The sequence below is a fragment of the Notamacropus eugenii genome, chromosome 5 (assembly GCF_028372415.1).
Source record: "Notamacropus eugenii isolate mMacEug1 chromosome 5, mMacEug1.pri_v2, whole genome shotgun sequence".
NCBI classification, from domain to species: Eukaryota; Metazoa; Chordata; class Mammalia; order Diprotodontia; family Macropodidae; genus Notamacropus; species Notamacropus eugenii.
In genome coordinates, this window is record NC_092876.1 from 354,314,186 (window position 1) to 354,328,026 (window position 13,841).

The window sequence follows — 13,841 nt, forward strand, 5'->3', positions numbered from 1 at the left end:
AGATTGAAATAAAACAGTCCTTGCTCTCAGGGAGCTTGCAAATGGGGAATAAAATCTGCATCATAATAGTTATAAGTAAGGTAAGATGTGGTATCCCAAAAGAGACTATTGACTTTTTAAAAGTAGAACATCCACTCAATAAATAGGCCTTCCTAACAGAAATTTTTCAAGCAGAGAAAAATTGCTGTTTCACATTCCAGTAATATTAGTCAATAAACATTAAGTTCCTAATATATGCCAGGCACTGTGCTAAGCCCTGGGGATGTAAGAAGAAGTAAAAAGTAGTATTTATCTTCAAGGAGATCACTGTAATGGCAAAGACTGTGTCTTAACAAGGAATTAAATTAAGCATAACACAAACCTTTTGAATGTCTTTGGTTCGAATCTGTTACTTCATTAGTGTAGGAAGGCTGATTGTGGAAATTCCTTTCACCGAAGCAGATCTGACAACTCATCTATAACAGTTTCAGTTTTCTAAAGAACCTAGGCAGAGTTGAGGAACCTGTGGCCTTGAGGCCACATGTAGCCCTCTAGATCCTCAAGTGTGGCTCTTTGACTGAATCCATACTTCACAGAACACATCTTTGTTTGGATTCAGCCAGAGGGCCACATGTGGCCTTGAGGCCGCAGGTTCCCCACCCATGAACCTAGAGGTTAGTAACTTGGTTATGGTCACAAAACCAGTTTGTGTTAGAGGCTAGATAGACTTTAACCCAGATTCTCTTGATACCAAGTCTGATCTGGTATCCATTGTGTCACACTATCTTTAATAAAGGACAGTCTAAGGTGAGGCCTGCAATAATCTATATTTTTACAATTCACATGTCTTTTTTTCTGAAGAGTAGAATTGCTATATATGTAAAATATTTATTTCCTATGTGATTACACTTAAAATACAGAAAGGTACTGATTGCCCCCTTCTATATCTGACTGTGACCTAAATGCCTTATATTTTTTGTGGCACTTGGCAAAATATCAAAACGAAAATGATTCTCCTTTTGCTTGCACAAAAGCTTCCTGGTGAGACCATGTCATTTATTTTTGTACTGCCAGTGACTAGCTCAGTACTTTGAATAGGATATACGTTTGTTAATTGGTAGTTGAATAAGTTCTTCCACATGACCAAAAATCAACTATACTCTAGGGAAAAGGAAATACTGGTTGCCTGTAGCTGAACTTCACTGAAAAGAGCAACTCTCATAGCTTGGAGGAAAATGAAATTAATATTCTCGGTTGTGTTTTAGCATTTTGAATTCCTATTTAGATCTCATTTCTAAAGAGTATAACTCACATTTGGGTTTGATGTTTATAAAGTGCTTTTCCTTACAACAATCCTGTGAAGCAGATTATCATCCTCAGTTTTACATAAGAGTATATTAAGATTCAGACAATGACTTCTTCACGGTCCTATGGCATTGTCACTTGGGCATTCGGTCATCCTTGATCCCCCAACATCCTTCCTCGCAATAGACTACCTCCAATACAATTGTGTTTCCAAACTTCTGTTATGCTCCTTGTTGTCATGTGGTTCCAAAGAAAGATTTTATGCAGTTATCTTTACATTACATGTTTTGTAACTGCAAGCTTTTTGATTTTCATGCTTTGTTGTGGACTAATTGGTACTCTGAGGTGTAATTCGTTGCTAGCAGCACAGAAGATTTCATCCTTATGCTTTGCTCTTTTTTCATCAGTCATTGTGATTATGACTGAAAGCATTTTTTTACCGTGTCTGATTCACCTTTATTCAGTCACCAAGGTATACATTCCCACTATTTCTAAATCTCCAAGCCATCCACATATATTGCATGAAGTGTTTGTTTCATATTTGCTTTATTTTATGAAGGCTGATCTCTTAGCCATGTAACTTTGATACCTTCAGCAGATGTTGCAATGACTTTTCTTTGGGATGTGGCCTCCCCTAAATTATTGAAAACTATGTTGGATATACTACACTAGCACTTGGACTGGAAGAACAGAATTTTGATGGATGGTGAACACTTTGTGCACTTGCTTTGTTTATATTATAGCTTATTTGAATGTGCTATTCCATATAAATCCAAATATTTGTGGCAGAGTTTTTTATAGTAGAAAAGAACTGGAAAAAGCAAATGCCCATTGATTGGGGGAATGGCTAAACAAATCGTGGCAAATGAATGCAATGAAATATTACTGTGATGTAAGAATAAATACTAAAGGTTCAAAGATGCATGTAACACTTTTACATGGCCCTATAGAAAACGAAGTAAACAATCAGAAAAACAGTGTACCCAAGGACTACAACAATGTAAATGGAAAGAACCTTCCCTCTCTGTTGTGCTCCCCCCTTCCCCCCCCCCCCCCCACCTTGTTACAAAGGATGACTGGAGAAGGGAGCAGGAAGGATTTATTTAGAAATGAAGGTTATGTAAAACCACGAATTTTAAAAATACCATTCTGGAGTTCCATGAGATTGTTGGTAGCACGGTATAGGCAATGGTTCTTAACCTAGAGTTAGTGAATTTTTTAAAAAAAAATTCGTAACTGGATTTCAGCATAATTTCTATTATCCTATTTTGTGCATTTAGAAACATTCTGAAAAGGGGACTGTGGCACAAAAGGCTAAGAGCATACATGATATAGTGGAACGAACAGTAGATTTAGAATCAGGGACGGCTCTCTTGGCCTCCCTTCTGTAAATGAGGGGTTTGGACTATATCTAGATTTAAATAATATATGTAATTTTTGTCTGATTGAGAATGAGCTGGTAGAACGATGGAGGCAGCTTACTAATACAGTAGATGTGGTGACGTGAACTAAACCATGTTCTTTATTCTGTGCACATCCAGAAATACTTTTTTCTAAGATTACCATCATAACGTGCTGGATACCCAATGTACGCAAATCCCCTTGAGTGTGGCCCCTTGCCCCAAGATGATTGTTTTCAGTCCTCATTGTTGGGCACTGAAGTACAAAATAAGTGTTCAATTAAAAAAATGTTCAATTTGCATTCTTTTCCCCCAAAGTAAATAATTGAAAAAGTTTTCCTAGCGTGTGTTTACATAAAGTCATTACTTCAATAGCGTTAAATGAAGGTGTGATGCTTTTATCCAGCTCCCTGGAACCAAAAGGTTTCACATTTGGAGAGCACAAACCCATGGTGTAAATTATTCAAAAGCAATTTCAAAAGGATGGACTCAGACCATCAAAATATGTTGTAACGGTAACTTCTAGTGTGGAGGTTGCGCTAAAGAGCTGTTCTAAAGACAGTCCAGCAAGCCGTGTGCCCAGCTCCCTGGGCTCCGCCAGGTTTCCTTTACCAAAGCTCCGCCTGTGATATCTGCAGAAGGAGCAAGAAGCCGACGTGCGTTTGCACGACGTTATGAGAGGTCGGGCGTCCTCTGTGCCACTCTAACAGGCTCATTTCAGCTGTATGGAGTAAAAGGCGGAGGCAGGGGGGCGGGGGTGGGAGGTCTTTGGGGGGGCTTTGGGTTTTGAACCCAAACGACCTTCTGGGGGGAGGCCTGGGACTGGCGCGCACCGACACCTCACACCTTGACCGCCGCTGCATCAGCCCCAGCTACCTGGGAGGCGCCCAGGGAGGCTTTCCAGGGTGACTTTCCAGGGCGCCTTCACCGACCCGGGCACGCGCATTGCGGCTCGACTGAGGCACTCCCCTTTCGCCTCCCCTCCCCGAGGGAGGCCAGCGTGTGGTTGCCGTGGTAACGGCAGTAAACGAAGGGAGAGCTCCGAAAGTGCTTTGGAGGGAGGTCTGCGACTGAAGGTCCGGGTAAGTACGGCGTCCCCGGGAGCCCCGGGCCCCTGCCTCCGCCCTGTCCTTCTAAGAGCAGGGGAACAGATTCGGGTTCACCCTGGTCTTCATTCTCAGCGCCCCACTTCGGTCCTCCTCTTCCTCTCTTTCGCTGGCTTACAGGAATAAACACACACACACACACACACACGTACCCTCTCTGTATTTTCCTACCTTCTCTCAGAGCTCCCCAAATTCAACAAATACGGGTTTATGTTCATGTATGTATATGTGATACTGAAATCAGCAAGTAGTAGGTTAATACATTTAATAGCATATTAAAATTTCTGGACCACATAGAAACATGTTCTAAATGTAGAAAATTATATTAATTTTGTACATATTTTTGTATACTTTTATATGTACATTAATCATGCCGCTAAGTGTTGCACTAGATAGAACACCGGGTCTGGAAGCTGGAAGACCTGAGTTCAAATTCGGATGCCCCTGGACACTTGCCTTCTCACATAGCCTCTCATCTGCCTCCGTTTCCTCAACTATAAAATGGGACTGATAAGTGCAACTACCTTGCAGAGTTGCTATGAGGATCAAATGAGAAGATGTTTGTAAAGTGTTTAGCGGAGTGCCTGACACATAGTAGGAACTATATACAAATGCTTATTTCCTTTCCCAGTAGACCACAAGCTCCTTGAGGGATTTTTGTCCATATCTCTAGTACCTAGTTTCCTGCCTCTCACGTAATAGGTGCTTAAATAGATGTTTGCTGATTAATTGAAGAAAATCAGCTATGTAAGTATCTTAATGGCAGTTTATATAAAAAGGACCTGGTCAAAGACTTGGAATTTCCAGTAAACAAGACAAGCAGTCACTGGCAAAACATGTAGGAGGTGGAAGAAAGCACACTTTTCATATAACGTATCATAAATAAATGTATATTTTCAATGTCAGAAAATTCCATTCTGTGGCACAGAAGTGTTAATTTTGTGATTTCAGATTGCATGTGTAACAATGAAGGTTCAAAACCTCCATTCTGCAATAACACGTAAGCTGAGATTATCGTATGGAGTATAGTATAGAGATGGTAATTAAATCCATGGGAGCCAATTAGATCCCTAAGTGAGGTATTATACAGGGAGAAGAGGATCCAGGACAGAATCCTGTAGGATACCTGCTCTTAGAGGACATGACCTAGATGAGAATCAGCAAAGAGGACTGAGGAGGAGAACCAGGAGAGAGTTAGTGGTGTTCTGAAACCTAAAGAGCAGAGAATGTCAGAGGCTACAGAGAGGTCAAGGATTTGACAACTAAGAAATCATTAATAACTTCAGAGAAAGCAGTTTTGGTGGAATGGAAAGCATGGAAGCCAGACTATAAGGGGTTAAGAAGAGACTGAGAAAAAAGAAAGCAAAGTCATGTACCTGTTGTTGGATGTCCATAGGACAATAGTGGGGATAGAAGGATCAAGTGAGGGTTTTTTGAAGCCGAGAGAGACACTGGCATGTTTGTAGACAGTAGGGAAGGAGCCAGTAGATAGGGAGAGATTGAAAATAAGAGAAAGAGTGGGGGTGACAGAGGAGTCAATCAATTGGAAGAGACAAGATGAAATGAAATCACTTGTACAGGTTAGCCTTGGCAAGGGGTAAGGCCACCTCATCATGTGAGACGGGTGAAGGAGGAGAGAATGGCAGAAGGAAAAAGAATGGACTGAGATGGCAAAAATGAGAGAAAAGGAGTGCATGGCAAATGGCATCAATTTTTTCTTTAAAACATGAGGCAAAGTTCCCAGTTTAAGATGATGGGGAAGAGGAGCCATGGGAGTTTTGAGGAGAGATGAAAAAGATTTGGAAGAGCTGCTGGGAGAGTAGGATAGTAAACTGATAACAGAGGTGTAAAAGGATTGCCTAGTATCAGTGAGGGCCCAGTCGAAGTTGTATACCATGAATCAGAACAGTTGTGTGATTTTCTTTACTTTTTAAGTATGTCAACAGGGTGTTGGCTAAAAAAATTCATGAGTCCTTTATTGTTATTGTCCAGTCCTTTTCACTCATATCCAATTCCTTGTGACCCCATTTGGGATTATCTTGGCAAAGATACTGGAGCAATTTGCCATTTCCTTCTCCAGCTCAGTTTACAGATGAGGAAACTGAGGCAAAGAGGATTAAGTGACTTGCCCAGGCTCGCACAACCAATAAGTGTCTGAGTCAGATTTAAACTCAGGAAGATGAATCTTCTTGACTGCAGGCCCAGGGCACTATCTATTGTGCCAACTAGCTGCCCCTCATGAGTCTTTAGGGTGCATTAATAGAAGTGTAATATCCAGAACAAGGAAAGGTATAGTCTCACTATTCTCTGCGCTGGCTAGACCATGTTGGGAGAACTATGTTTTAGTGGGTATTATATTTTAAAAGGGATATTGACAAGTAAACCCCACATGTCATTTGCCACAGTGGACCTGGCTATAATTTTGGAGAGTATTGTCTTTTATTATTTAAAAAAATTTAATATTTTATTTTTCCCAATTACATGTAAAAACAATTTCTAACATTCTTTTTGTTTTAAATTTTGAGTTCCAAATTCTGTCTCTTCCTCCCCCCTCCTTGAGAAGGCAAACAATATGATATACATTATGCATGTGCAATCATGCAAAACCTATTTCCATATTAGTCATGTTGTGAAAGAAAGCATAGACCAAAAAAAAAAAAACAGATAGGAAAAATGTTTTAAAAAGTATGCTTCAATTTGCATTCAAACTCCATCAGTTCTTTCTCTGGAGATGGATAGCATTTTTCATCATAAGTCCTTCAGAACTGTCTTGGATTATTGTATTGCTAAGAATAGCTAAGTCATCCACAGTTGATCATCCCACAATATTGCTGTTAATGTGTACAATGTACTCCTGGTTCTGGTCATTTCACTTTGCCTCAGTCCATGTGAGTCTTCCTAGGTTTTTCTGAAAGCATCCTGCTTATCATTTCTAATAGCATAATAATATCCCATTGCAATCATATACCATAACTTGTTCAGTCATTCCCCAATGGATGGGCATCCCCTCCATTTTGAATTCTTTTTGCCACACAAAAAAGGCTTCTATGAATATTTTTATACATATAGATCCTTTTCCTTTTTTATTGCTTTGGGATACAGACCTAGGAGTGATATTGCTGGGTCAAAGGGTATACACAGTTTTATAACCCTTTGGGCATAACTTCAAATGCTGTCCAGAATGGATGGATCAGTTCACAACTCTGCCAGCAGTGCATTCATGTCTCAGTTTTCCCACATCCCCTCCAACATTTATCATTTTTCTTTTCTGTCATATTAGCCAATAAGGTATGGAGTAGTAGCTTAGAATTGTTTTAATTTGTATTTCTGTAATTAATAGTGATTCAGAGCATTTTATTCATATGACTATAGTTAACTTTGATTACTTTGAAACCTACCTGTTTGTATTCTTTGACCACTTATTAGTTGGGGAATGACTTGTATTCTTATAAATTTGACTCAGTTCTCTATATTTTTGAGAAATGAGACTTTTATCAGAAAAAACTGCTTCCCCTCCTCCCTCCTTGAGAAGACAAGTGATTTGATATAGGTGGCACTCATGCCATGTTACAAAAGAAAACCCAGACCAAAAAACCCTCAAGAATAATAGACATTTAAAAAGTATGTTTCAATCTGTATTCAGACTCTGTATTGGAGTCTGTTGACATTCCATCAGTTCTTTCTCTGAAGATGGATATCATTTTTCATGTTGTCTTTTAAAATTGTTTTGGATCACTGTATTGCTGAAATTAGCTAAACCCTCCACAGTTGATCATTTGTGTATAATGTTCTCCTGGTTCTGCTCACTTCATTTTGCATCAGTTCACGTAAGTCTTCCCAGGGTTTTCTGAAAGCATCATATTCATCATTTCTTATAGCATATAGTATTCCATCACATCATATACCAGAACTTGTTCAACCATTGTCCAATTGATGGGCATCCCCTCAATTTTCAGTTTTTTGCCACCACAAAAAAAAGTTTCTATAAATGTTTTTGTACATGTAGGCTCTTTTTCTTTTTCTTTGATCTCTTTGGAATACAGAATTAGTAATGCTGTTGCTGGGCCAAGGGGTATGCATAGTTTTATAGCCTTTTGGACAGAGTTCCACATTGCTCTCCAAATTGCTTGGATCGGTTCACAACTTCACCAACTATGCAGTAGTGTCTTAGTTTTTCCACGTCCCTGCCAACATTTGTCATTCTCCTTTTCTGTCACATTAGTCAATCTGAAATGTATGTGGTATTACCTCATAATTTTTTAAATTTACATTTCTCTAATTAATAGTGATGTAGAGCCTTTCTTCTTATGACTTTGATTCCTTCTTCTGAAAACTGCCTATTCCTTTCCTTTGACCATTTATCAATTGAGGAATGACTTATATTTTTATGAATTTGACTCAATTCTCTATATATCTGAGAAGTGCAGTACAGCTGCCTTGCAAAACAATGTCAAATTGTGCAAGTAAAGTGACTAAAATGTCTATAACTTTTGACCCAGAAATTCCACTATTAAGATTATGTGCCAAGGAGCCCTTTGATAAGAAGAAAGTCTCTACATGTATCGATATATTGAAGTGAGCCCTTTATGTGGTAGCAAAGAATTTGATTTGAATTTCTCTTGTTATTGATTTGGAACATTCTTTCATATGATTGTTAATAGTTTACAATTCTTCTTTTGAGAAATATTTGCTCAGATTCTTCTACCTGATGACATTTAAATAGGTTAACAAAGCATTTTATGTAACATTATTATGTCACTTGATTCTTACAGTCCATGAGGTGGGTACAAGGGCGTGCTGGAGCCAGCTCCAACTGGGTTGTAAGAGCTGACTATTAAATTTTCAGTGTAAACATTTACTCCTCAGAAACTGGCAAATGCTACAAATCAGGTTTTGACTTGTTTTATTGATTGTCTAGATGTAGGAAAGTGATGGAAAAATGTTAATGCAGATTAAGCTTAAACTTAAAAGTGTATCATGTTTACCTTTTTTTTCAAAGAGCTGTGTGCATATTCATACTACTACAGGTATTATTATAATGGTGGGAGGAGCTTCACGGAGGGAGGAAATTCAGTTTGCAAAAAAAAAAAAAAGAGGCCTGAAATTAGGCTTTGTTGCATAAAGTTGTGTAGGGCAGACTCTGATGAGAAGCATCACTTTATGAAATTAAGATTTTAAACAATTGTATTTATGAATGCTTTATTTTTATTTTATAAACTGCAAAAAATGCAACATGGCACAGAAGATAGAGGGCCAATCTTTGAGTTAGAAAGACCTGGGTTCAAGTCCCACCTTTGACATATACTCCATATATAATAATAATAATGACATACACTACATATATAATAATATAATATAATAATAATTGCTGACATTTATATAAACCTTGAAGGTTTGCAAAAAGCTTTACATATGTTATCTCATTTGGACCTCACAACCCTTCAGGTTAGGTTACTATCCCCATTTTACAGTTGAGGAAACTGAGACAGATGGAGGTTAAGTGACTTGCCCAGGGTCACACAGCCAGCAAATGTCTGAAGTGCAATTTGAATTTGGGTCTGCCTGATTCCAAATTCACTCTATCCACAGTAGCATCTAACTGCCTATTCTCTCTGTGCTCTAGGCAACTCTCTAACACTAAATTGCAGAACAATGGTAGGTAGGTACCAACAGACTGAGTTTTTTTCACTGCAAAGTTTGAAATAATACATCTGGACCAAAAAAAAAAGGAAAGTGTTTTAAAGTGCCTTTGGGAAAGACTGGAGAAAACTGCAGCATTTGCTCCAAAAGAAAACAGTTATGAGTACTGTATGGGAAAGTTTACACCAGAATAACTAAGGAAGAATTTAGGAATAATCACTCTTCAGTGGTCCAGATTTCAAGTGTGAGGTTGGGGGTTATCAGATTTGAGGTTGGAGAGGGGTGACCTCAATACTTTTTGCTTATGGGTTTTTTGTTTTGTTTTTTGACTTTTTGCTTCTTGGAGATGAGACAGAAGATAGTTCTTAAAGGGATTCACTGGAAAATCTCTGTCTGCAGAAGTAACTTACTTCAAGACATAATTTGTAAATGTGTTTGAGACTGAGTGATCATACTTGGTCACTTTCTCCGGATTTATTGAAGTCATAGCTGATGCTATTGAGTATCGAAGGAATTGTTCAAGCCTGTCTGTGTGTCTGGCCTACTTCTGATTGGTATATTCAAAGGTTCCTAAAGTCTTCTCACCCCCTGATGGATGCATATGGGGAGGCACCCAACTCCTTTTGTTTAAGGCAACTTACTTTAAGGCAATGTAAGCTCCAACGTTCAGGGGTCATGTAGCTCCATCAGCAGCCCTGGCAGAGTTGGAACCCTTGAAGTGTTTTATTGGGACCAAAGGGACCTGGCTGGCTGACTTATGTCCCAGGCTGGCTTATTTCTTTCTCCTATTCTAACGCTTTTCCTGAAATTGCTCTAAGTAATGTTGATGACTAGAATCTAGTTTCTGTATCTTTATCCATTTCCAAATTTCATCTTCTAAAATTGTTATGTTGGAGCTATTATAATTTCATTCCATGTTGTCTTACTTTTATCTTTCCGTGTAGATTCTGACTTTTACTCTAACTGATTGATAGTCTAATTTCCTAGACACAGATGATTTTGAGAATGACTTCCTCATGAGTTAGTGGTTATTTTCCTGTGTGCAAAGTTATAGTCAGTTCATTTCTTGTGTTATGTTGATTAGCCTTTACTATTCCAAAACCTTCTGGCTCTCTTCTTAAAAAAAAAGTATTCATATAGGTTGCAGTCAAATTGATGAAAGTATTCATGTATGTTACAATCACATGTGACAGATATGATTGCTCTTTTGGTCTTGTTTAGCTTTTTTTTTTTTAGTAGGAGGGTTCTATGTCAGTGGAAGTGCTATGGTGGGGTATATGGGAAGTTATTTGTATAAAAGTAAAAAAAATGGATCAATTTTTAAAAAACAAAAGAAAATATTCACACCATATTGGCACAAAACTTCTGAGTATTCATTAAGATGATGATCTACTTTGTTTCTTAAACCTGAACCACATTTTCTGACATACTTTTTTGCCATATTCTCCTACATATACCCTTGAAGTACCAAAGTATATGTTGATTGGATTTAAAGGTTTCTGTTAAGAGCTTTGTGTTCTTTCCCTACCTCTTCATTCTTGGCAATGGATGTTCCATAAGCTGGAACTATCACTCATGGTGACTTTTTTTGTTTGTTTATGCTGCAGGCCAGGTGACCAGGGATGTTGTGAAGTGATGATTCTTATCACTCTTGAGCACATAATTGAAACACTTCTGATAACTTCCTTGTTTGAGTCTTAAAGGAGAACTGGGTTTCCATTTAATGCCATTGTTCTTGAACTCTCTGGTTTCATTCATGACAAACATGTCAGTCTTGATGTAGGTCCGTTCCTTAAACAATACATCAGCTGGCTTTTTGGGAGAGGTAAAGACTGCACATTTAGAATCAGTTATTAAATTAATATTTATAAATGGTGGTATCAGTAAGAATTCAGTGGTAGCCATAGAAGACAGCAGAAGTCTTAATCATTGCTGGCCAAAGCCCTGACAGTGTCTAGCCATAGTCCAAAAAGTGAGAGCAAGATAGATAGAAAGTAAGAATGCAGGTCAATAGCGTGAGATCCATCTAGAGGGAACCTGCTGAAGCCATTTGGTTTATGAGATGAGTTGTAGCATAGACAAGGGGGATCTGATATTAGTGCAGGCAGATATAGTACCAGGTAAACAAGAGAGTAAAGCAGAATATCAGGTTTGAGAAGCAGGTCCAAGGTGTAGTCAGTGTAGGTAAACATGCAAAGAATAGTTAAGTAATGCGACAGACACATAGCAATCAATCAATTAAGTATTTATTAAGCATTTTCTATCTGCTGGGCACTTTGCTAGGCTCTGGGCATACAAGTACAAAGAATGAAATAATTTCTGCTTGCAATAGTTCTACAAGACCAAAAGCCTTTTGGTGACCACCCTCTCTTCATTATATCCTTATTCCCAGTTCTTCCTCTCAGCCTTCTTCTTGACAATTGAAGGATTCTTCTGTTAGCCCTGGTATCTGACACAATTTCTCTAACTCAGGTCCACCTCAAGGGCTGGGAGCTACCAAAGTAGCTTATAGCAGACCAGTGGGTGTCCATAGGAATGAAAGAATTATTATAAACTTACCATCTTATTGTTTCTCCAATTCAGTTATAAGCCACAGAGGGACTCTATTTCTTTTACATCTCCTCCAGTGCTTAGCATAGTGCTTATTTCAGAGAAGATGCCCAATAAATTCTTCCTGAATGATAGAAAGTATCCTAGATCTTGTCAGTTTCTTTCTGTCTCCATGATGACCCAGTATACATTTGCATTTCAAAAGCAACTCCTATGGGCTTTAGAATACTTAAGACCTCATGGTTATATTTGAATATAGATAACTCCAGTCCCTACTCTGGAGGGTTTACTAATCCCCTTTAAGAAGAAAGGCATTATTTTTAAAACAGAGAGAACAGAATACTCAAGGTCTTCTTTTCACTTTCTTATTTTCCACTATCTGTTAAGTTACAAAACAAAGAATTCTCTTCTTGAAATCAATTCATATAAGATGCCTTCCCTGTCATCCCTCCTGGCCCCCCAAGGCCTGAATATATGGATAACCCCTAAGATAAAAATTGCAATTTTTCATTTTCTTCCTATCAGTTTCTAACATGGATCAAGACGAAGAATCAGAAAAACCAGATGATGCAGAAGGAGATGATGACCTGGATGAAGATGAATTCCAAACAGAAGCAGAAGAATCTGAAGAAATTTCATCTGAAACTGCTCCAGAACGTAAGGAGTACATGGGCTGGGGGTGGGTGGGAGGTGGGTGGTACACAAAGGAGCAGTGTAGATGAATATCACTATTGTAACATCAGTTCCCATCATGACTTTAAGTACATCCTGATCAGTTTTCTCTGCAGAGAATTATCATGAACCAATCCAACAAGGGATTAGTGTAGATGAATATCACTATTGTAACATCAGTTCCCATCATGACTTTAAGTACATCCTGATCAGTTTTCTCTGCAGAGAATTATCATGAACCAATCCAAAGGTCAATAACAGTAGCTTACCCCTATGTAATGCTTTAAGATTTGCAAAGTGCTTTACAAATATCTCATGTGATCCTCACAACAACCCTGGGGATGTAGAGACTGTTATTACCCCCATTTTACAAATTGGGAAACTGAGGCTGAGAGAAGTAAAGACATTTGCCCAGGGTCACATAGTTATTAAACGTCTGGAGCTGTATTTGGCCTCAGATCTTCCTGTCTCCAGGTTCAGAGCTCTCTCTGCTGTGCCACCTGGCTGCCTTAAGAACAACAATGCAGAATTAGTGAATGGTTGCAGAAAAAAAGATTCCATTTCATGTTGATGTTCCCTAAAACATCCTAATCTCCCATTTCCTCACTTCAGTTACGGTGACCTTCTTCACTCTACGTGAATGGTATTTACTCCTATGACTTCAGCTACCACCTCTAAGACTTTCTGAGGGCGCATAAATTTTATTATCCTTAATTATTGTCTTTTCATCTTTCAGAATCTGAATATTCATATTCTGAAGATCCTTTTCTTGAAGAAATGGAAGAATCAGGTGAAAGACAAATGAAGAAAATTTCAGAGAATTTCTTCTACGATTATAATGAGGTGGCTTCAGTTCCTTTTGTGACCCAAGACTCCGGCATACCATCAAACCTCCTCACACTGATGTATCCTATCTAGCTGAATATGTATAAGATAGAGGTTTTTCCATTTGTTGAATACTTTTTTTTTTTTGAAGCAGTCTGGGCTAAGTGACTTGCCCAGGGTCACACAGCTAGTAAGTGAGGCCAGATTTGAATTCAGGTCCTTCTTGACTCCAGGGCTGGTGTTCTGTCCACTGGGCCACCTAGCTGTCCCCATCTGTTGAATACTTTTTGAAGTAGTTTGCTTAGTGGTTAGGACACATGATTAAAATTTGTATTGAATAATTATTTTGCTACAGAGAAAAATA

The 13,841-nt window shown here is 38.5% G+C and overlaps 1 protein-coding gene across 1 annotated transcript in view; it reads left to right on the top strand.

The window, feature by feature from the left end:
• The first annotated feature begins 3,381 nt into the window (after positions 1-3,381).
• CFAP44 (cilia and flagella associated protein 44) overlaps positions 3,382-13,841 on the top strand; it is a 138,871-nt gene continuing 128,411 nt past the window's right edge. The window contains exons 1-3 of the mRNA XM_072613986.1: positions 3,382-3,766; positions 12,506-12,637; positions 13,389-13,557. Of these exons, the coding sequence (XP_072470087.1) occupies positions 12,514-12,637; positions 13,389-13,557 (293 nt within the window). The 5' untranslated portion in view covers positions 3,382-3,766; positions 12,506-12,513. The remainder of the gene's footprint in view (positions 3,767-12,505; positions 12,638-13,388; positions 13,558-13,841) is intronic.